Source organism: Cervus canadensis, chromosome 23 (genome assembly GCF_019320065.1).
Source record: "Cervus canadensis isolate Bull #8, Minnesota chromosome 23, ASM1932006v1, whole genome shotgun sequence".
Taxonomy (NCBI): Eukaryota; Metazoa; Chordata; class Mammalia; order Artiodactyla; family Cervidae; genus Cervus; species Cervus canadensis.
The window spans coordinates 56,033,374-56,058,367 of NC_057408.1; the positions used below are offsets into that span (position 1 = coordinate 56,033,374).

General features: G+C 40.8%; 1 protein-coding gene across 2 annotated transcripts; it reads left to right on the forward strand.

Annotated features, from left to right (window-relative positions):
• Window positions 1–4,978: 4,978 nt before the first annotated feature.
• Window positions 4,979–24,994, forward strand: TWSG1 (twisted gastrulation BMP signaling modulator 1). 2 transcript variants are annotated; one of them, XM_043444148.1, is made up of 5 exons: window positions 4,979–5,248; window positions 6,708–6,864; window positions 16,874–16,973; window positions 20,032–20,298; window positions 22,033–24,994. In XM_043444148.1, exons 2-5 carry the CDS (start codon window positions 6,742–6,744, stop codon window positions 22,212–22,214), a joined length of 672 nt encoding a protein of 223 aa, XP_043300083.1. In that variant the 5' UTR covers window positions 4,979–5,248; window positions 6,708–6,741; the 3' UTR covers window positions 22,215–24,994. The 2 variants fall into 2 exon arrangements, with proteins under 2 accessions (XP_043300083.1, XP_043300084.1); XM_043444149.1 differs by lacking the exon at window positions 4,979–5,248 and adding an exon at window positions 5,388–5,550.

The following is a 24,994-nucleotide window of genomic DNA, read 5'->3' on the forward strand; positions in this document are numbered from 1 at the left end:
TCACCTTGCTTATAGTTTCCTTTGTAGTGCAGAAGCTTTCAAGTTTCATTAGGTCCCATTTGTTTACTTTTGCTTTTATTTCCAATATTCTGGGAGGTGGGTCATAGAGGATCCTGCTGTGATTTATGTTGGAGAGTGTTTTGCCTATGTTCTCCTCTAAGAGTTTTATAGTTTCTGGTCTTACATTTAGATCTTTAATCCATTTTGAGTTTATATATATAGCCTCAAGATTTTCTACATTTCTTTATGTTTAAAACAGGAAGAGTTGAGAGGCCTTTGGAACTCAGTGTTTTCTTCTGAAAGCTTTGTGGTAATTCCCACCACAAAGCAGGGAGGGAAGAGCAGGGCGAGGATGGGGGAAGGAGGCTTCTCCCCAAAGGGCCTTCCATCCCTAAATCTTACCCCCACAGGGCAGCTGAGAAGCTGGTAGACTGGCTCCCTTTAGATCTGTAAATCAAATACGCAAATTCAGCTGAGTCTCTTGGGTGCAAAGCATGAAGAGGGGAGTGGTGGATTCCAAACTGGAGTACCCAGCCTGGGGCACTTGGCCAGTTCCAGGACACAGAGTGGTTTTCCTGTCTCCACTGGGCTGTGTGGTGCACAGGCTGGATGCCTCCTCCAGGCAAGCCCAGCTTCCTCCTCCCATGGGCTGGACTGGGTGATCTGCCCACGCTCCTGTAAGGAAGCTCCAAAGTGGAGACTCCAGACTAACTGGAGTGCTTACCCGGGGCACCCAGCACTGTGCCTTGGTGACCCTTTTGCTCTCTGTCTCCTGGGGTGTATTGGCTGGAGTGAGGAGAGACCCAGAGGTAAGAAGCTACAGTTGTCCTTGTTATCCTTCTATACTGGGCAAGACGACTTCCCCCTCCCCTAGCTTCACTGCCTCCACCCACCCCACCCACGAAGATGCCCACATCCTAATCCCTAAGAGCTGTGCATGTCAATTTACATGGGAAGAGGAACTTTGGAAACATCATAAAGTTACGAATCTTGCGATGGAGAGAGAGTCTGAGAAAGAGACGTGTAGAGGAGCTGAGAAACAGGGAGGAAGAGAGAAGGGGGGCCATTGAGGGAGAGCGAGGGTGGAAGGGAAGTTGGTTTATTGACCTGAAGATGCTGTACTGCTGGCCTCGCAGATGGTGAAAGGGACACAAGACAGGGAATGCAGGTAGCTTCTAGAAGCTAGAAGGGCACAGAGTCTCCCCGAGAGCCTCCGGAAGGAGTACAGCTCTTCTGATCTAACCTGAGTTTAGGACTTCCAGAACTGTAAGAAAACATGGATTGTTGCTTTAAGGCAGTGATTTGTTAACAGCAATAGGAAACCTCTTCACTGTGGTGGTTTGACAGTCAACTGATGCATCTACATCAGATGATTGAATCACCTTAGGTGAATTGGTGACATCTGACCCCATCATTGAACCCTGTGCTGCACCAAGTTGCTTCAGTTGTGTCCGACTCTTTGTGACCCCAAGGAGTGTAGCCTGCCAGGCTCGTCTGTCCATGGGATTCTCCAAGCAAGAATACTTGAGTGGGTTACCACACCCTCCTCTAGGGCATCTTCCCAATACAGGGATCAAACCTGAGTCTCTTAATGTCTCCTACATTGGCAGGTGGGTTCTTTACCACTAGCACCACCTGGGAAGCCTATCAAACCCTACGAAGAGGCTATTGCATTGGTCATTGGTGAAATAAAATAGCCACCTGGAGGCTCAACCGACATTTGCTCTTCTAGAGCATATCAAAGAGGATCTTCAAATTAAAATAACTATCTTTTTCTTATTATCCAAGTAATGCTAGCAAAGACATGAGAGAATGCAGACAAGCACAAAGAAAAAACACAAATTGCTCATAATCTCACCAACAGACAACCACTTCTTACACCACAGTTTTCTTTCCAGGCCTTTTGAAATAATTGTATGCAGTTTTAAATACTAGTCATTTTAAATACATGCACTGCTGTAAAACGTTGACATGTCGTGAATATCTTTCCGGGCCAATGATATTCATCTGCAGTGTTAGTTCTCCAAGTGTAAGCTGGAGTTCCAAGACTTGGAGTCCCAAGACAGGTAGTTCCTGAGCTCAAAACCATCCTTACTTTAATTCTAATACCTTATTTGCCTTTTCATCCTCCTCTCACATATTTTTTTTTTTTAGAGTACATAATATGTGAAATAATATTTCTGAAGTTTCTTAGTTTTAATTTCAAAAGTTTTGATAGCTGTAGCACACATAAGCAAAGTATCTTTGGAGCACTCAATAATTTTCAAGAGTGTAAAAGGGTCCTGAGAATACAAAGTTTGTAAACCTCTGATCTATAATACTATTTTTCATAGCTGGTTTAGCACTTTGCACTGGAGTATCATAATCATTTAACCAGTAAGTAATGCCAAGAATAAGATCCTTAAATTTGTGTACACTTAATTATTGCTTTCAGATAATTTTCAGGGATGGTTTTTTAAAAGTATACTTATTTACTGTATAAAAATGGACTAATATCAATAATTAATCCACCCCATTAGCTAGTCTGATAGGGACGGAGTAGGTGGTTAAATAGGTAATCCTACTGTGCTTAGTTGCTCAGTCATGTCTGACTCTTTGCGACCCTGTGGACTGTACCCCGCCAGGCTCCTCTGTCCATGGGGATTCTCCAGGAAAGAATACTGGAGTGGGTTGCCATGCCCTCCTCCAGGGGATCTTCCCAACCCAAGGATTGAACTCAGATCTCCCGCATAGCAGGCACATTCTTTACCATCTGAGCACCAGGGAAGCCCAGTTAATCCCACTCAATTCAGTTGTTCAGTTGTGTCTGCCTCTTTGCGACCCCATGGACTGCAGCACACCAGGCCTCCCTGTCCATCACCAACTCTTGGTGCTTACTCAAACACATATCCATTGAGTCGGTGATGCCAGCCAACCATCTCATCCTCTGTCATCCCCTTCTCCCACCTTCAATCTTTCCCAGCATCAGGGTCTTTTCCAATGAGTCAGTTCTTCGAATCAGGTGGCCAGAGTATTGGAGTTTCAGCTTCAGCATCAGTCCTTCCAATGAATATTCAGGACTGATTTCCTTTAGGATGAACTGGTTGGATCTCCTTGCAGTCCAAGGGACTCTCAAGAGTCTTCTCCAACACCACAGTTCAAAAGCATCAATTCTTCAGCACTTAACTTGCTTTATAGTCCAACTCTCATCCTTACATGACTACTGCAAAAACCATAGCCTTGACTAGACGGACCTTTGTTGGCAAAGTAATGTCTCTGCTTTTTAATATGCTAAGTGGGTCATAACTTTTCTTCCCAGGAGCAAGTGTCTTTTAATTTCATGGCTGCAGTCACCATCTGCAATGATTTTTGAGCCCAAGAAAATAAAGTCTGTCACTATTTCCATTGTTTCCCCACTTACTAGCCGTGAAGTGATGGAACCAGATGTCATGATCTTGGTTTTCTGAATGTTGTGTTTTAAGCCAATGTTTTCACTCTCTTCTTTCACTTTCATCAAGAGGCTCTTTAGTTGTTCCTCACTTTCTGCCATACGGGTGATGTCATCTGCATATCTGAGGTTATTGATATTTCTCCCAGCAGTCTTGATTCCAGCTTGTGCTTCATCCAGACCTGCTTTTCAAATGATGTACTCTGTATGTAAGTTAAATAAGCAGGGTGACAATATACAGCCTTGATGTACTCCTTTCCCAATTTGGAGCCAGTCTGTCGTTCCATGTCCAGTTCTAACTGTTGCTTCTTGACCCACATACAGATTTCTCAGGAGGCAAGTAAGGTGGTCTGGTTTTCCCATCTGTTGAAGAATTTTCCACAGTTTGTTGTGATCCACACAGTCAAAAGCTTTGGTGTAGTCTATCCTACTAGGGGATTGTAAATAGAAAAATATGGGAGACCCCTGTAATTTAATGGTTACTCAGGAAAGCAGGTTTGCTTAACCACAAAACCAAGCAGTCCTGCTTAGCAACAAAACCATGCAACAAAAGCATGGGACATGACCCCCAAGCAATAAAACACTGGTGGAATGAGCCCCACATCCTGCCCAATGAGCTCAGAAAGTTAATGACCCCTCGGATATGCTCTCTGCACACATTAAAAAACAGTAATTTATGGACCTAGCTTGACAAAACTCCCCTGCCCAACCTGAAGGAGGAACTGATGATGGAAGCATGGCGTCTACTCAAGAAAGACAAAGAAGTTCTCCCTCTCCCCACTTTGATTAAAAAACTATGGCCTAGGGATGTGACACCCCTTTGCCCACTCTTTTGTAAGCCTTACAAGCGTCCTAGTCTAGTAAAACACTTCTTATTTATCACTTTGCCTCTTTGCTGAATGCCTTCTGCGAAGAAACATAAAGGATTGTGTACCGGAGCCCTTTGGAGCCCCAGAACGACAGCAAACGGTTTCACTCTTCCTTGGCCAACCACCCTCTGGACCAGCACCACGGGCCCCCCTGCCCTCTTCCAGCGCTGAGCACAGGGTCAGGGGCCCCCCAAGCGTGCAGCATCCAGTGCACTGAAGACTGAAGGCTCTACTCTTGGAGACCCTTATTCAGTAGGTGAGGGCAGACCCCAGAAGCCTGCGTTTTTTATAAATCCTCCCTCTGACATCAACTTTTAGCTCAGGTGTCAGCCGCACCGGGTACCGGCGAGTTACCTCTATCAGTTGGGCATCCCCATAACCAGGCGGAGACCAGCTCCCTCCCAGGATGGCCGTGAGGACTCGGAGCTCGTGCACGTCACGTCCCAGCTCTGGGACCAGGGCAAGTCGAGCCTGGGGCAAGAGCCGGACCGCAGGGTCTGTGGGAACAAGAAGCTGCCGGAGATGCTGACGGGGAAGAGGGAGAAAGGACAGAGCGCGTGGGCCAGGCGAGAGTACCCGGCCGGGGGTGTGGCCTCCGGTGGGCGGAGCCCTAGCGGGGTGGGACCCCAGGCCCGCTGGGCCCGCGGGCGGGGGCGGGGCCTAGTTGGGGGGCGGAGCCGGGCCGCGCGCTGACAGGAGCGCGGGGGGGAGTGAGAGACGCCGCCTGGCGGGAGCTGGCGGCGGCCCAGGCGGGAGCCGGAGGGGCGGAGGGAAACGGGGTGCAGGGGCGAGGCGGCGACAGGCAGGTCTCTGCCTCTTTCGGTGCGGAGGAGGTTTGCGGGCGCCGTGCGGAGGACGGCGTGGAGGCGCGGCCTGCCTCCCTCCACAGCCAGCGGCGCGCCCGCTCGACCGACCCGCGGGGAACTGGGGCCCGGCGAGCTCGCTGCGCACGGTGAGCGGCGGGGGGCGGGCGGGGGCGCTGCTCTGGGTCTGGAGGCCGCGGCTGGGCGGGCACGGCTGGAGGAGACGCGGCCCGCGAGGCCTGGGCGGCCTGCGGGGGACAAGACGGGCCGGGCGCGGGGCGTCGCTCCTCGCGGCCTCCGGGGCCGCTGTCAGCGCCGCCCGCCGGGCCGCGGCGCTTTGTTCCCGAGGCCCCGGAGGCAGCCGCTCCGGGCTGAGGAGCCGGCTACCTGCGTCTCGGCGCCTCGTTCACCTGGACGCCCGCTCGGGGAGGGTCTTGGGGACAGCCGTGAGGTGGGGAAATACCCCCTGTTCAGTGGTTGTGGCTGATAACTAGTTCAGGAAGCTTCCATTTTCCGACGCCTTCTTGGGCCGCCACGAGTACGGGCCGGCGGCTCCGGGTTCAGTGCAGCGGGCTGTAGGTCCGACGGTCCGGGAGGGGCCCCGCCTTGGCCCCGTCCCCGGGCTTTCCTTGTCCAGAACCGAGCCGCCCGGGTACAGAGCCCCGATTCTCTCTCCACCTTCTGTGGTTTTGCTTTATTGTTATTCCTCACACTTAGGATAAAGGTTTACAGCGATCCGAAAGGCCCATAAACGTACCTTTTATCCGTCTCACCTCACCTATTTATTTCATTGATTCCATTTTGAGTGTGTGTTTTAAACCCTAGGAAGTTTTATCTTCCCCTTTTTGAAAATTTAATGACCGTGTTGGTTGTTTTTACCACCGTCAGAATTTGTGCTGGTCTTTTTCTCATTTTGGACTGTAACATCTTTTTCAGTAACTTTGAATCTTTGGTAGCTAAGGTAGAGAAGTAAAAGAATATCGTCACATTTTGATAAATCAGAGTTCTTAATGCAATCAATAATTTACTCTTCCCTTTGTTAATCGCTAAAGTATTTCAGGAACAACTGCCCACTCTTTCCGTTGAGCTGCTTCATTCTAGCTAATTACGTTAAGAGACAAAATGTAATAAGTAATAAGTAACCACTAGAATAGTTGGCATTTTTAAATTTTATTTTAATTGTGGGAATTAAAATATCATTAAATGTTTTTAAATTTTTATAATGCAATATTAATAGTTTTGGGGGTTTTTTGACTGGCTGAAAGTTGAATAGTAGACCTGAAACTAAAGCTGAATAGTAACAGTGTAGTATTGAAACTACTTATTTACTTTAACTTTCACAGTCACCATTTCTGGGTAGTCTGAGGAATTTCAGAATTCTATACCTTTGAAGATGGCTAACAAGATGTTGCTAGATAAAATTGTAACTTTTTTTTTTAGTGTATAAGTAATCTTTTGTTGAGAATAATATTTATAAACGATCACTCATAAGTCCTAACACAGACAATGAGTCTTGGTTTATTTATTTGTTTTTCATTTTTGTATTTGTTTTTACCTTAGCACTTGCCTTTGAGTTAAAGTTTTTTGTTTGTTTTTTTGTTTGTTTAGCTTCCTGGGAGTTACTGATTATCTTTGAAGAATCATGAAGTCACCCTCTGTTGTTATGCTTACTCTCACCATCCTGGTGTTCCTGACATGGGTCCCTATGTCACTGAGTTGTAACAAAGCGCTCTGTGCCAGTGATGTGAGCAAATGCCTCATTCAGGTAGGACTAAGAATGCTGTTTTTACTAATATTAAAATTTATTGTATAGCAGATACAGAATGCAAATACAGAGTGTCTATGTAATACAGTGTAAGAACCGTAACACTAGTCTGGGGTTTTGCCCCCATACTTCAGAAGCAAACTCAGACTCAAGGAGTTCAGTACAGGAAATAATATCCAGCTTTGTAAACAGGCCGTTACAGGTGATGAGCTATCTATTCAGGTGGATTAAAGGGTTCTGTTGTACAATCTAGTTTACATAGCAAAGAGGCTCACTTACTATATTTAGGAAAAAAAAATTTAGATAGTCAAATCATAGACAGACTGTTCTCTAAATATAATGTACCCCAAACAGAGTAACTTAATGCAGTAAACATTTGTTATTTACACAGTTCCTGAGGGTTGGAAACCTAGGAGCAGCTGAGCTGGGTGTTTTGGGGTCAGGGTTTCTCAAGGTCTCAGGCATTGGGAGAATCTGCTTTCAAGATCCTTGATGGTGATCTCTCTCAGCCATCAAGGCAAGCCTTTCTGAAGAAAAAAGTGGGGTTAAGCGATTGGCTTAGTTCATAGAGCTAATAAGTGGCTGTGGAACGTGGCCTGTGTCTGAACACGTAGGCTATGGCCTTTCCATAGGCATACTGATTATTATTGCCCATAAAGTTGGCTTAATTAGTGGTGAACTTCATGTCTTATACAGCTGTTCTCCCTTTTCCCATCCTGTTAAACCATCAGTCTTGGGTCTGTATTAATTAGCCTCCATTCTAGCTGTTGGCTAAGAAATTCAGTGCACTATTAAAACTACATATATTTGAATTCTGTATGAAGTATGACTCAGCCAGCTCTTGCCTGTACTCCAGATATGAGAGCGCTTGTACATATGTGCTAGAAGTGATAATGAGTTATGTAGATGAGAGGTATTCTGTGCTGGTTTGTGACGTTTTGGTGCTCATTAATAGTTAACATTCTGGGAAGCCTGGCCTTTCTGTGACTGTGGCTGCCACCATCTCATACTCCTACCACTGTCTCATACTCCAAGTACCCTCACTTTGCATTTTAAACCAAAACTTTTAACTAGAGAGGCTGGTTGGTTGGTTGTTAATTTTTTTTTTTTTTAACTCTGGATGTTTTTAAATAGAAGAGAGAAGAGTATAATGAACAATAGTAACCATCAGCAGTTACAGCAGTCACTAACCCAGGGCTTCCCTTGCCTCATCTCTGTTCCCCAGCACTGTTAGGGTCCCCATCTCTGTTAGTGTCAAGCAGACCCCTGACATTATTTTATCAAATTCTGATGTCTATCTCTGAAAGATAAGAACTCTTGAACACAGCTATCAGGAATTTAAAAATTAACAATAATTATTTAACATCATGTAGTTTTATACCTGGAAGTTTTGATTTGACACACCTGCTTAATGGTGGCTGAAAATTTTGTAGTCTTCTCGTGAAATCCAGCTTTGTGCTGTGGTCATAGGGGAATCCGTGCCATTTCCCACATTGTTTCAATGTATCTTCATTATTCACTATTAGAAATAGTCTCATAACAATTGCTATATTCATGTTTAGGTGGAAATCTACTTAAGTCTCAAATTATTTTTGACTCTCCAAGACTATGATTTCCATTATTCAGCTAATTAAAAATTGGATTTTATTTGAAGACCTTGCTTGGTAAGGCAGTATTTAAAGAAGAAAGCTTTTGGTTACTGTCGATAAACACTCTTAAAAGTTTTTGTTTTGCTATTTAATTTAAAAAATCTGTAATACAAAATGCTTCCAAAAGTAGGTTAAAAAAATGTGTAGAAACTGGAAAATCAGGTGCAGCTTCTCCTATTAAATGGTGATTCTGGTAAACTCATTGGAAGATCGTAGGACTCTTTTTTAAAAAAAAACAAAACCACGGTTTCAGTAATGTGAGCATTCTAATTCCTGTTCCTTCAGAGCCAAGAATCATCTGTTCCTTTTCTGGAGTAGTGGAGATAGTCCTTGGTAGTGTGTAGTGGCAGTGTATAAGGTTAAAATGATAGAGGCCTTGAGTATTGAGGATTTTCTTAAAACCCTTTCTATTGAATTTTAAAATTTTAGCAATAACTTATTTTCTGCTTGTTAACTTTTCATATTAACACTTTTACTTGTATCGAATATGCTGTTTTCTCAGATATCTCTAAGAATTACTAGAAGTTTTATTAATGGAGATGGAGCTTTGTCTCTCCCCTCCCCCCCACACACCTTTCTGTTACTTAGGTTTCTCTTTCTTCCAAGATAATTTCTTTCTTTCAGTGTATATTTATTTCATGCAGGAGGCTTTCCTCAAATGTACAATATTCTTTTGATGTCTTTTATAGTTAAGAATGAAGCGTAAAAGCCTGGTTGGCCAGACTGTTTGTGGCAGGGTTGGCACACATAGACTGGAGGGTATCGCTGAGGGTCAGCGAACTCCTCAATGCTGGAGTGTGTTCTCTGCTCTGAGGCTGATCATTTTCCTGAAGTGAAGTTTTTGTTTGTTTGTTTTGAATGGCCGGTGTTTGTGCTGTGTTTGGGGTGGTAGTTGGTTGGTAGATACCTGGTTCTTGTCTTTTTTGCCTTTGTGTGGAGGGTAGTCTGACTAGTCAGGTAGAAACTTGAACTTTAATGCCCTCTTTTATTCCTGTTCTCTTCACTTGAGAAATAGGTTGGCTGTTGACCTTTCACTTGTTAAGAATTGTCAGCTGGGGTCTTTGGGCCTCCTAAGTGCTTCTTTTAAAGGGGATCTCCAGAATTATATTCAAATTTGCATATGTACAGTTTTCTAGGAAAAGAGTCCCTAGTGTTCAGGAGATTCTTAGAGTGGTTGACAGCCCTGAGAAAGTGAGGAATTGCTGGGGCTTTGTTTGCCATCACACATACTGAGTTATTAAAATTCCACATTTCCACTCAACATAGATCAAGGCACACTGACATTTTAGATGGCAATGATAGCTTTTCTCCTTAAACTTGCAGAAAAACATGCACAGAAACAGAGATGGGAGATAAGAACTTTAAGGAAGCCCATGCTGTAGAAGAAACTTCCCTCCTAAGAGGGCATTTAGCTTTGCTTTTTGTTCTTTTGGTTTGGTTTGAACAACATCTGTAGTGTTGAAATGATGTACTGTGAGGATAAGTTAGAACATTTGTTTATGTTTGAGTCCTCGGCAACTCATGAAATAACTAAATATAAAACATTTTCCCTGGAAGCTCAGAGTTGTGTAAATGTGTTTTACCAACACAGTATTCCTACCCCTCCTACAAATTGCTGTGTAGAAGGGTGGTCCCTGTGTAAGTATTTATTTTGTGCTGACAGGAAAGAAATCTAATTTTAACATCAGGAAAGCAATATTGTCATCTTGGTGTATTCCTTTGCTCATATAACGAGTGGTTGAGCTGTCCTCTTTTAGGGGAAAAATGGTAATACAAGATTTTGCTTTTTTTTTTTTTTTTTTAAGATTTTGCTTTTAACAAAATCTTTCCTGTTTTTTTCCTTCTGCCTCTTCGAAAAGAATACTTAAAATTTGGATCAATATTATGCTTCTACTGCTGAAATCTTCAGACCCCTTTTGTATTAAGAACTGAAAAATCCCTTATTGACTTGTATTTTTAGCTAATATTTATGGTCATGTTTAGGATGATATAAACATTATATTTCATGAAGCTATTCAAACTTGGGTTCAGAGACCACTGATGCATTCTTTTAGCACTTTGCCAGTTGTCTGAATATATATTTTGCACTTTTATGAACTAAATCAACAGTCTGGTTTTTTTAATTGTAAAAAGTGATTTAACTACTCAATAAATCTTAGATTTTCTGAAATAAGTTGAAATTTCAAAGTAGTTTCTCACTAATAATTCTAGTTTTTTTTTAATGTATTTCAAGTTAAAATTGTAAATAGTTCAGGTAACATCAGGGTTTTCTTAATCACAGTAAACTAAACAATTAACTTACTCTCCCTTGTTCCTTAATCAGTGCTAATTAAATTCCACGTTAGTTTTTTGCTACAGTTATCTTTTTTTGTTACTAGACTAGTAATATTTTGGTGTATAATATGCGATGTTTCTTCTTTCCTTTTATGAACATTACTATGTTTTCCCTCTTTTTTTTCTACTTCCCTGTCTTTAAAAGTTGTGACTCTGACTTATTTTTGTCCTGTTTTGCTTCAGGGAATGCCTCCTGAAAATCTTTGAAATTAATATCCAGAAGTAATAAGTCAAACCTGATGTAATTTAAGGGTAGAATAAGTCATTGTTTCCCTTCAGTGCAAAGTTGCGGGGGACTTCCCTGGCAGTCCACTGGTTAAGACTTCATGCTTCCCTACATGCTGCGTGTTGGGGCCAAAAAAAAAAAAAAAAACACCCCAAAGATGAGGATTTTATCAGAACACTTGGAAGTTTTTAAATGTAATGTTCATAGGGAGAATAGTAAAATAACTCCCCATTCACCCATCACTCAGCTTCAGCCTTGGTCAGCATATGGCCAGTCCAGTCTCTTCTCCACCTCCTCCCACTTCACCTCATCTGGATGATTTTAAAGAAATGCTTTAGGGTACTTTTGAAGTAGGATTAAAGTTTTGTTATGAGGTTTATGTAAGAAATGGGTGTAATTTAATATATTTTGGTAGTTCATGTATTGTATGCTGATCTATTTAACCAAAAGGATAAATTCTGTTTTCATAATGTTAGTAGTATTTCACTTAAGTTTATATTATTTTCAAGGCAAAACTTGGCCAATTAGAATTTGAACATGTTGATAAGATTTGGGTTAGATATTTCTTTCCCAAGTTTGAAAGTCTGTCTGATGTCCTCCTTAAAGAATATTCATATGTTAAAACAGATTTGTTGTAACTAACATAATTATGTTTATTCTTTTGAATAAAGGTTAATTATTGGAAGATGTGTTGTTTATATTTGGTTTTTAAACACTCATTTGACCTAAGTAAGGGTTGTGAAAATTGTGTCACTGCAGGTACAGGCTGATGGTTTGTTGATTACTGATGTTCCCACAGTGTTCATTTTCGTAATTACCTTTGTTCTTACATTCCTGGGGGTTTTAGGTCATGATATTATAAATAGTATCAGTTTGTTTAGTTTAATATGTAAGGACCTCAGCTTATGTTTTTGAGTGTCTTATTTTTTTTATTGTACTGTACACAATTAAACTGGATCTTAAGAAGTCTACTACCACCTAAATTTAAATTTATTTGCCTTGATAAAAATATTGTGTTCTCAAAGGGACGCCACAAAACACATAGAAGAAGAAAAAGGAAAGGAAGCAATTTATAGTCCTGTTTAGAATCTAAATACTGACTACTCTTAATATTTGATACAGTCCTTTTTATTCTATGTCTAGGTGATTTTTAACACTTAAATATAGAATAAAGGTTGTTGTATATCAGTACAACTTTAACATTCTGCATTTTTCACCAGCATTGTTTTATGTTTCTTTGTTTTTTTTAAAATATATTTTAGAGAAATTTAGTTTGAAATTAAAATAGAGAAATATATTTTCAGAACTATCTTCTGCATTACTTTTTTAAATACCAGTTTATGTTTATATAATACTTTATACTTTTCAGGTCAGATTTGTTAAAATAATAAATTTATGGACCTCAGTGTACTATACTGGTCCTTCAAAGATGAGATTAGGTATTCCTTAGTCTCCCAAAGCTTTTTGGGGGTAAGATTGGTCATATATGCTCATGTAACCACTACAGCAGTTGAGATAGGGAATATTTTCATCACCCTTAAAAGTCCCTTCGTGCCCAGGGAGTCAAGACTAACCTCTTCCCCAGCCTCAGTACCTTTCCACCACTGGTTGATTTTTGTTCCTGTAATTTCACCTTTTCCGGAATGTCTGCTAACAGGATCGTACAGTGCATTCCCTTTTGTGCCTACTGGCTTCTTTCAGTGAGCAGAATGCTTTTGAGATTGACAGTGCAGCTGTGTGTTTCAGGGAGTCCTTTCTTGGTCTTGCTGAGTGATGTTCTGTCGTGTGTATTTCTTCATCTGTTCACTCGCTGATGGACATGAATTGTTTCTAGTTTGGGTTGATGATGAATGAAGTTATTTACTTTCATGTGTAGGTCTTTGTGTGGATGTGTGTTTTCATTTCTCTTGTGTAAATACCTAGGAGTGGGACTGCTGGATCACACAGCATCTGAGAAACAGACTTGGTGTGACATGCTGCCATTTGCGGGCTAGGACTTGAATCCAGACCCTGTAAATCCAAGTTGTCTGCTGTCCACTAGACTCTAATGCTGTTTCTGGTGATGATATTTCCAAAATCTCTCAGATTTTGGCAACAGTTAAAGAGTGGAGATATTTACCAGTGATTTTACATCAGAATATAAATAAAAATTCCCCTCAAGTGAGCAGTTTCCATCTCTGACCTGGAAGTGTGGAAGTTCATAAAATGAACTCTTTCATAAAGAGTTTATAAAATGAAACTCTTTCATAAAGAGTTTATAAAATGAAGCTATAAGTCTTGGCTTACTCTTAGATGAATAATGCCCCCAATTTATTTTGCATAGAGGATTAAGATCTCACCAACACCTTAGTCATACAGAGAATAAGATTTTCCACTAAAGATTGAATAATCATATGAAATCTGTCTTTTGGCATGAAAAAATTGAAATTCTTTGTAATATTCAAGATTCTCACTGATACTAACATAGTAAAAATACATTTTAAATGATTAGACTCTTCCCACAACTTTTCATCCTGCCATGCTTTCATTTCATAGAGGCTTTTGAAGCAGATTGCCAAATTATCTGTAAATACTCATGCTGTTCAATGTAGGATAGCTCAAACGTATAAATTTCTGTTTTCTATTTAGTATAAGATTTCAGTTTTTTCCACTATAAATGTATTGAACGGTGTGATCACCATGCCTTAAGAACACCTAGCGTGGTACTTTGCGCAGAGGTGGAGATGAATGTCCCCCTAGCTCTGGCTCGCGGAGGCGTTGAGGCTGGAGCAGCCCTGAGGCAGGAGGACACTGGAGCCCAGTTGGGTTGGGTTGCTGGTCCGCCCCCTCCAGCCTTTCATCTGGACCAGGAGCAACACCCACACTTTCCCTGAGACTTGCAGACCATGGAGGCAGTGATGTAATCGTTAACTGGCTGAGGCAAAAACAGAATTAGGTATTAAATCCCAACTCACTGGTTTTGCAGCTCATGCCAATGATACTTATTTTACCTTTACAAACAATGATTAAACTTGGGCAGTAGCACTTGTCATTGTATTCAAGTACTGAGAGTGAAAGATATAATAGTGCCTTTGATTAGGCAACCTGAAGGGTTAGCTAAGTTTAATTATGGGCTTGTTCTAAGAAAGTAATAACTATAATTACTGAAATGATAAATTAATGAGAAGCTTTATATTATTATTTATATTAATAAGCTTTATGTTTTAAAAGCAGGAATAGTGATCCAGAACCGGGGTCAGATCTCAGCCACTTACTAATTGAATGATGTACAAATTCATAACATTATAGGAAAATAGAGATAATTATAACTTGATAAGGGCTTTATGAGCTTCAACATAATGCATATAAAACTCTTAGCACAATGCCTGTTAATGTTACATAAAACCCACTTAGGAATTCTGGGGGAGGTGGTGGCAGGACAAAAGTGGAGGCACTGGGTCAGGCTTTTTTTCTGGCTCTGTGAACATCCAGTTTGGTTGGGATCCTACATTCAGCCTACAGAGTGGTGCTCAGGGTTGGTCACAGGGAGTTTAGTGAACTAGTAAATAGCCAGTCCACACAGAAATCCCACATCTCAGCACAACCAGCTCTCTAGTTATGATGGAGACTTTGAAGTAAAAGTGATATAGAAGATAATCATCTTTCTGAAGCTGGTGCTGGAACATGGACAGGCTGTGAAAGAGGTGAAGAATTTCAGAAGAAAAGGGAACTTTGTGCATTGTTGATGGGAATGTAAATCGGTGTAGCCACTGTTGAGAACATTTTGGAGGTTCCTCAAAAAATTAAAAATAGAACCACCACACATCACATGATCTAGCAATTCCACATCTGGGGATATATTCAAAGGAAGCAAAAACCCAACTCCAAGAGGTCTCTGCACCCCCATGTTCATAGCAGCATAACATACAACTGCCAAGATAGGGAAGCAACCTGTTTCCACTGATGAATAAATGGATAAAGAAGTTGTGGGAGGGGGGTGTGTATTTGCATATATTTGTATACATATATATACATACACACACACACACACACACACGCATACAGGGTGTGGAATATTATTCAGCCATAAAAAATGAGGAGATCCTACCATTTGCAACAACATGGATGGATCTTAAAGGCATTGTGTTAAATGAAATACGTGCAAAAAACCCCAACAAACTCATAGAAAAGGAGGTCATATTTGTGGTTACCAGAAGTGGGATCACTGGGAGGGGAAATTGGAAGAAGATCAAAAAGTACCAACTTGCAGTTATAAGTAAATCTTAGGGCTGTAATGTCCCACAAGGTGACTGTAGTTTACTGCTGCTATGTGACATATAGGAAAGCTGTTAAGAGAGTAGATCCTGAGAGTTTTCATCATAAGGAGAAATCTTTTTTTTTTTTTTCATTTTATCTATATGAGATGATGGATGTTAGCTAAACCTATTGCAGGGATCATTTCACAGTAAACGTAAATGAAACCATCATGCTGTACACCTTAAACATGAAAGTTTAATGTATGTCAGTGTTACAGTGAGTGATATATGTCAGTTACCTCTCACTAAAACTGGAAATATCATCTTGCAAAAAATTATGTCATATAAGAGTGATGGATTGACTCTAATGGTCTAGAAACATAGTAAGATTAATAGGGATGAATATTGTGCTATGTTTTTATATATGTGTATATATATAATGTAACCAACTGGAGAAAGCCAAGCAAGCCATGTGTTCACGGAGTTTCCCTCAGGTTGGGTTTGTTTCGCAGTGGCTCTGGTGGCCAGAGGAGGGGTAGGGGAGAGGCTAAAGGAATTACCTTGAAGCTTCATGTACAAAGCAAGCCACGTTAATTAGTTTTGTGCAGTAGCAAACCATCCCAAAGCTTTGTGACTTAAAACAATAACCATTTATTTTGCTTTTCTTTCTGAGGGTCAGCAGCTTGGGCCTTTATCTGCTGAGTGGGTTTTCTGGGCTCATTCTTGTGGCTGTTGTCAGCTGCTGGTTGATTGGAGGATGGCTGAGCTGGGGTGGCTTCAGATGGACTGACTTGTCCATGTGGCCCTCTCCGGGGCTTCACATGGCAGCTGGGCAAAATTCTAAGAGAAGGAGTGAAAACACTGGCACCATCTTCAGGCCCATACTCAGAACTGACACTAAATCACTTCCACCAGATTCTGTTGATCAGAGCAAGTTTCAGGATGACTTCCATTCAAGAGGTCTGGAAATAGATCCTTGTCTCTTGATCAGAGGAGCTGCAAAGAAGGTGACGTGGGGAGGGGAAGGATCGCTGCCCATTTTGTAAACAGGCAGCCACGCCAGGCACGCTTAGATCAATGAAACTAGTTGTTAAAAGACGCTGTTATTTACACTTTACATATTGAGGAACCACAGCTCCCACTACAAGTCAACTGGCCGTGCATTTTACAATGAACCTAATAGCTGGAAAGTGGATTCTGTTCTTGTCCTGAGTGTGTTGCGTTCATATGGGAGATGAAGTTACGGATTATGAAGTAAAATCTCTTTATTTTGTTTCAAAATAAGATAAAAGGATCCAAAATGCATTCATTGAATGTGTCCAAAAGAAATTCTAAATCTCCTGAGAGCTAAGTAGTACTTGAATGCAATTCCAAGTCTAAATATCTACATTGTAGATATTTATGTTCCTACAAATAGTTAATGATGTTAAATTTAAAAAAATAATGTGCCAAGAGTAAATTACTATAAATGTAGATATTATAGAGTGCTTTTTTGCTGCAAAAAAGTAGAGATTTTAAATGTAGTTATTTGGAATTTTAAGTCTGAGCATCTGCTTCATTTCTAGGAGCTCTGCCAGTGCCGCCCTGGAGAAGGAAACTGCTCCTGCTGTAAGGAGTGCATGCTGTGTCTTGGGACCCTCTGGGATGAGTGCTGTGACTGTGTTGGTAAGTTGATATTAAGTTTCTTAATATTTCCTATCATAGAATCCTTGACTTTAAGAGACTTTAAATAGTATAAATGTATTTTATGTGCATAGACTAGGGTGTGTATAAGATATTGTAGGTGTTTAGAACATCGTTGCATTTGCTTATATCGAATAGTATTTACATATATATGTGTGTGTTTGTATTTTTATAGAAAAGGTGTGGGAAGAAATTCTTGTGAAATAAGAGTGGAGGAACAAGCAGAAGATTTTTTTTTACCTTTTATTTTTAATTTTTGTACTATTTATACATATATATATATTTTAAAGTCATGCAAATTTTATTTTACTTTTAAATTTTATTTTTTATTTTAAATGAAAGAGGTCAGGAATAGGTGCATGGGGGCCAGGGGTGGGGGTGGGTCAGTCTTGGCAGACAGCAGAGTTGTTTGTTCGTTTTTCTTTTGGCTGCACTGTGCAGCATGCAGGATCTTACTTCCCCGACCAGGGATCGAACGTGTGGCCCCTGCAGTGGAAGTGGAGTGTCCTACCACTGAACCGCCAGGGAATTCCATTGGCTTTCACTTTTAATTTCCAAGAGCCCTCTTCTGATTGTCCTTGTAAGGGGGCATGCAGTTCTTGTTTTATAGATAAAATAGGTCTTCTGCTCCTGAATCTTCCCAGAGTTCCACGGTGACATGGGCCTGAGGGAGACTGTAGCGGTGACATTCAGCTCTTGGACTCTCCCAAAGAGGAGAAATATTTCAGTGTCTTGTTCTCTTTTGCCCTGTACTGAGTTCTGAGACAGCTGCAGTCCATGTGCCTTCTCCTACCCCTATATCTCGGTATCTAAGATAGTACCGGGTACAGTGTCTGGCACACAGAAGGCATGTCAGTGTTTTGTGACTGTCAAATAAATGAGTTCTTACTGCATCGTCCTCCCCAAATGGACAGTTTATTCTCTGCCCTTGATGGGTGTAGTTTTGTGTGTGTGTGTGATGTTAACTGAAATAAAAGAAGCTTGAATTATTTTAGAGCATTAAATATAAGTTAATTTAGCATGTATAATGAAAGCAAAAATGAGACAATGGTATTGACCCCTGATAAACATGTAAAAGCATTTATCGTAAACATGGAAGCCAAATACACGAATGTACTTTTATCATTACCTAAAATACTATGTGAGTGAGAGAGAGAGTGTGTATGTGTGTGTGAGAGTGTGTGTATATGAGAGAGAGGTTTGTGTGTGTGTGTGTGTGTGAGAGAGAGAGAATGTGTGTGAGTGTGAGAGAGAGTGTGTGTCTTTTAACCATCACACAATAGTGCCATTTGGCTTTTTCTAGGAAGAGTTCTTCCACTGAGAAAGATTAATTGTATGTGTTCATATCTCTACAATTTTAGAAGTAACTGGTGTGCTTCTTAGCTTGCCCCCTCCAAAATATTATTTACCTTTAAGGATTTAATGACCAGTTTTCAACTTTGAGTTAATTCATTACATAACTTCATCTCTCATTTTAACTTCAGCTGCTGTTTCTGGCGTAAAGTTTAGATACTCCAGTTCTTTTTATGTGGCGGTGCTCTCCTCCTTGGGGACAGTTCTCCTCCAGGTTGGGCTCCCTTGGTGTCCTTTGCAGACCTGTGGCCGCACCTCCCTTCTAAGTGGAAACACCTCCCATACTTTCTGTGGGTGGGGTCCAGACTTCTGAAGGGACCCAGATTAGAGGGCAGGCAGGCTTCCTGTCCCGTCTCCTACTGTGGACTTGAACCATGCACTTTGTCCAGCAAGCTTCCTCCTCCAGCACCCTTGTGTAAGAGCATCTGTTCCTGTCTTCTGATCTTCTCTTAAGAGGAACTGATTATCTAGCTTATTTCATCATTGCTGTTCAGCAGACTCCTCAGATGCGGGTGGTGTTTAGATGCTGGATCTCTACCCGCAGGCTTTGTTTTGGGTATGCGTGTGTGTTTTGTTTTTACTTTTCCAAATGTACACAGAGGGCACAGTGAGCTGCTGTTAATGGCCCCCAGTGCCAACAGCCATGCCTGCTCCATCCATCATCTGTCTGTGTGTCTGTCCCCGCCTTGTTTGTTTGGGCTGTTAGAAAGTAAATACGTAGTTTTACTGTACCTCCAAACTGCTTTAGTTATTCATCTCAAGAAAGAGTGAGTTTCCTTACATAACATAATATCAGTGCCACAGCTCACATGTTTAACAGTACTTCTTCATATCTAACACCCAGTCCTATTCAGATTGCCCTAGTTGCCTAAGGGCTGTTTATTGTTGTTTTAGTCAAAGCAAGATCCAGCAGAGTCCACTTAGTATATTTGCTTGTTAGGTTTCTTTAGTTTCTTTTATTCTAAAAAAGTTCCACCTCCCCTCATCACCTTTTAAAATTCCATTGACTTGATGAAGGAACTAGAGAGTTCTGGTGGAAAATATGCCACCTTCTGGATCTGACTGAGAGCTTCTTGTGATTATGTAACTTTTTGCTCTGTCCTCTTATGTTTCCTGTGACTAGAAGACCAAAAGGAAGAGCTTTCCCTTCTCCATTTTTAAATTCATTTATTTATAATATAAAGACTCATAAATCCCTATTTTATTTATAGAGTGGTAGTCCATTATTGTCAGTATTTATTTTAACATTAAAATTGTCAGTTTGGCCAATGGGAGCCTTTTCAGGTTGCCGCCCATGTCTTTTGGCATGTCCCATCATTCATTAATTACTTTCTTACTTTCTGGCACAGAAGGGTGTCCCAGGGTCATTTTGGACATTCCCTAACCCACCCCTGGAGTCACTCTTTTCCCCAAGGAGCTTTGTTCCTCTTAGTCAAGTATAGGTATTTAGAAAACCAGATCTGGGCCCTTGGTGTACTCTATGTTACTAGGGTGTCATTGCCTCTAGGCCTCTTAGCCAAAAAGCTAGGAAAGTGTCTGTGTACATGTTAGAAGGCACCTGACTTGACTATTTTGGAGCTTGGGTTTCAAGGCACTACCTAATAGTATCTCATGACATTTCAATCAGTGAGAAAAAGAAATTTTATTCTCTTTGCCTTCCTTCCCATCCCCCCGCCCCAACCGCCAGGCATGTGTAATCCTCGAAACTATAGCGACACGCCACCAACCTCGAAGAGCACAGTGGAGGAGCTTCACGAGCCCATCCCTTCCCTTTTCCGCGCGCTCACGGAAGGAGACACCCAGCTGAACTGGAACATCGTCTCCTTCCCTGTTGCAGAAGAGCTCTCACATCATGAGAACCTGGTTTCATTTTTGGAAACCGTGAACCAGCCCCACCACCAAAACGTGTCTGTTCCCAGTAACAACGTTCATGCTCCGTATTCTAGTGACAAAGGTAACTGCCAAAGGCGACTTTTTCTCTCTTGTCCCCCTTGCTTTCTGTGTGGTCTGTGAAGCCTGTTTTAACATCTTTTAGAGCAGCTTTTTGGTTTTGAGTGTGTATAGTCTTAAGTATTTTCTGGACTTTAATAACCCCATCCCTGAGTAAACAAGGAGTTGTTCTCACAACTCCTTCAGACTCTTGATGATAAAGACTACACTGAAAAATAGATAACCTGGTTCTAATTTTATTTGCATTAGGCTTTCATTGTTATTTTCATGAGACAACAACAGGGTTGCTTACCTTATGCAGAGCTGTTCATCATCAGGTAACATCTGGAGCATCCTAGGAGCCCAGGTTTCTGTAATAGCATTGATGTCACGAATGATGCCAGGCCATCAGCTCAGTTTTGTAATGAGCCAGCTGGTATTACAGACACCTGACTTCCAGGTGTAGCCTGACCCCAGCCAGTGCTCTGCTAGTGAGCATTGTTGGTCAGAAGGGAAACTGAATGAGTGACGTGTAAGACTTGGAGAAGCATGTTTAGGAACATGTAATAGTGAGCAAAGTCATACCTGAACTTTGGAATGTAAGAGGGATGTAACTTTCATAAAGTCTGTGATGTTTCCAAATAAAACTCTCCACACAGGTCCACTGTGGAAGGATAAGACAGGTTTGAGTATTAGAGTTATTTCTTAAAATCTGAGACGTATCGCACAAGCAGTATAATTTGTGCTTTTTTGTTTGCCTTTCTTGTTGTGCCCTCCATTACAAGCCTACCTATCTGAACTAGTATGAACTTCAGCCCTCAACAGTAAAAGCAGATCAGTTTTTGTTAATAGTAAGACTCCGTAACTCCCCTCAGGTTAAAGTGCTTTATAAGACAAATTCTGGGTCTTGGGAAACTTCAGAAATGTACAAATATGTCTTACTGCCACTTTCCCATTATTGAAATATAGATAATCAACATGCTACTGCTAACTGCTAAGTCACTTCAGTCATGTCCAACTCTGTGCGACCCCATCCCTGGGATTCTCCAGGCAAGAACACTGGAGTGGGTTGCCATTTCCTTCTCCAGTGCATAAAAGTGAAAAGTGAAAGTGAAGTCGCCTAGTCATGTCTGACCCTTCGTGACCCCACGGACTGCCGCCTACCAGGCTCCTCCGTCCATGGGATTTTCCAGGCAAGAGTACTGGAGTGGGGTGCCATTGCCTTCTCCGAGATAATCAACATGCTAGATGTTAAATAATTCATAAGTTTTTCTCAAAGATTATTCAAATTCATGAACTAATAAGCACGAAGCTCATTGCTAGAGACACCAGCCAGGGTAATTTCTAATAACCAATGCCAAATTGTGCCACATTGCTAACCACACTGCATCCTTTGAATTTCTTAAGTTTATTTTATTGTAAATTCTCAGTATAAGTTTAGAACAGTATCTCCCAAACTTGTTTTAGCTGGAGGATCCTCTCCTTATTGGAGGTGCCCAATGATCTCCTTCCAGGTCAGAGTGAAATTTGAGGAAGCGGTGAAGGAAGCCCTCTGTGTCTGAGCTGGAGCGGGAGACTCCCTTCTTGATGTGATTAACAGATGTGTTCTTTTCCCCACACCTCACCCACCGGCCTGGGCAGGCTCACAGCAAGAGAGCTTAGATAAATAACTTGCTAGTAGTGTTCAGCTAGGTGTTAAAGCATTTCCTGCTTTTCCTATTCATTGCTCTGAAACCTTACTTAATCTTTGGTTTTTCAGAACACATGTGTACTGTGGTTTACTTTGATGACTGCATGTCCATACATCAGTGTAAAATATCCTGCGAGTCCATGGGTGCTTCCAAGTATCGCTGGTTCCATAATGCCTGCTGCGAGTGCATCGGTCCAGAGTGTATCGACTATGGTAGCAAAACTGTCAAATGTATGAACTGCATGTTTTAAGGAAGGAGAAGATGTATAGACAGAAGCAGTTTCGTCAGAGGTATGATATGGAAAGCTATTCAGCAATGTCTACTGGTTGCATCCAAATGCAGCAGGTTGAGAAGATGTAAAGAGTTTGGACTGAGTTACTTTTAAAGTCTGACAAATCGAGGACTGTGCTGACTTCCAATTCTAATTGCTCTTCCTGCCTGCTGCTGGTGGGAGCCCTTTCTTCTAAACACCTGCAGCCTTGGTCATGTGAGGAGCAAGTGCACAGAGAATGCCTGCAGAGAGGAGAGGCTTCTAACCCAAAGCCTCCTGTCATCTTCTGCCACATTCCAGAAGCCTCTTGTGTCAAAGGTTTAGAGCATTTTAATGAGTTATGATTTCTTCACTGTACTACTCCTGGGACACTGAGTTTTTAGAGTTGTTTGCCATTTTCCACTGTGCCTGGTATTATTTATCCATTCTGTGCGTATGATAGATATTCATATAGATCATTCTGAGATCTCACCAAAAGATCACCATAAAAGTTTAATTTGAAACCTCTTTACAGCGGTTTTTGAAGATAAACGCTTACTGTATTTTACAATGTAGAACTCTCTGGAGCACTCAGTCCTGCACTCCACATACGACAAAGCTCTAGGGAGAGCCTCTCCTCCTCTAGCCCAGGCCCAGAGTGCTGGTGTGGGTCGTATGAAGCATCTTTACAAGAATTGCCTGGCACACCTGAGGCTTTGTGAAGAGCACGGCTCGGTAAGAGGAAGGGAGAGCTTTTTCTGACGTAAGGGGCCAGCGTAAAGAGCTCCAGGAGTGGGAAACCGCTGCCTTGTATGGGACACGGCGCCCCTTGTATGGAGATGGCAGCGCTGTGCTCGCTGGACGGGGGAGTGAGCCCGCTCAGGCTTAGCGCCACGTCCTCCAGTGGACGGGTGGTCAGAGGGGACAGGGCAGAGAATCCAGGTATGAAAGGGGAGGGTTGAAAATGGGGATTCTAATAGAAAAACTTAAAACTATTTACATTCATTATTTTGTTATTTTGTAACCTTTCCTTTAGGTTTGTATCTGAATCAAGTGTTCTCCTTAAACAAAGGAAATCACACAGTAGGAGGTTAAGATTATGAACTGCTTCCTGCTCCCCCTACCCCCAGATAATTCTGTTCAAGATGACATTAACTCTAAATACACTACAGAACATTGTGTCAATGAAGATAAGCTTAAATAGTATGTGCCCTTCTTGGTAGTAAAATCTTGGTCTTCAAGGGTGAAACTGAAACATACATGTTTATGTCCAGAGACTCTTAGCTTTACAAAATTATTAATTTCTCAAATAGTATATATTTGAATTATAAATAACTTTCTAGGAATACCTCTTTGTATATCTAAATATTTTAGTATATAAAAATAGATAATGCTTTTTGTATTCATTATCTGAACAGTAGTTACAAGATCACATGTGATATTATGATTAACTTTCATAAAATATTAAGACTTGATACCTTTTCTCTCAGATAACTCTAATGAACACTCAAGGTACTTTAGCCTTTTAAAAAGTTGGAATTTAGCTCATGGATGTATTTTTCAGATGAGAAAACATTGGGATGTCTTCTTACTTTTACCTAGAATGCCTCTGTTTACAAGTGCCTTGAAAACAAACATTAGCTCCCTTTCTTCACTAATAACTATAAAACCGAAGGTTTTCTTGAACTTAAGAGAGAAAATTTTAAAGATATCTGCAGCCAGCTGCTTCATTTCCACTTTACTGTTTTTCAGAGTCATTTATACCTAGGAATAGAGGAATGTTTTTGTGTTTATTGACAACATGCTTAATTTTCCATAAATATGTCAGCAAGCTTTTTTTTTTAACTGCATTTATCTTCCTTTTTTGGTGTTCATTATTAAACTCTAAAATATAATATCACTTATTGGAAGAATAATTTCTTGAACCATGTTGTGTTTTAACTGATTTTTCTTATCACTGTTTCTCCCAATAGAAATTATCCCTAAATATAATGGTAAGTTTTACATTCAAATTTACTTAACTTTTTGACTTATGAAGGAGTTAAAGCATTCACCTAAACAATTCCATTTCCAGTTCTATAATGTATTTCAGGTTTTGAACAATAGTTTTCCAAATTAAAAGTATAGCATTTGGGAAACTGATAGCTCTACTATAATTTATACCATCTATTATCATTCTAAGCACAATTCACTTCTATATTAAAGCTCTGGTTTAAAAAAAAAATCAAAAGTCATTTTGTGACCTTTTTTATAACTAGATCCAAAAAAATTAAATCTTAAACCAGTAGGTGTTCTAAAAGTCATATATAAAAGTTTCTGTCCTTTAGTAAGACATGTCTGTGCTTTTCTGCCCCCCCATAACATCTAATTATTACTAAGACTGTGCTCACAACAGTAGTACCAAATCAAATGATAATCCAAGTGCAGTAAGATACATAGATGCTATAAAAGAGAGTCATTCATTTAGAAATATGATTTCTAAAGTTTCAGAAAGCAAACTCGATAAAATGTTAGGATATTTGAATAACTTTATTAATAGAATAGCATCACAATAGAGAAAAGAAGCCAAGACTTCTGGAAAATGAGGTAAATATAAAAAGCCACATATTTAAAGTTTGTTTTTAATGAAATCTTCATTGAAGATTTTTAAAATCTATTCTGCTTTCCCAAGAGTTTATGTTTATTGTATTTTACATGATCTATGACATATAAAATTATGTATTTTTTCCTTTGGTTGTCCCTATGAACAAAAAAGTATTTTAATAAAAAATTGAAATGAG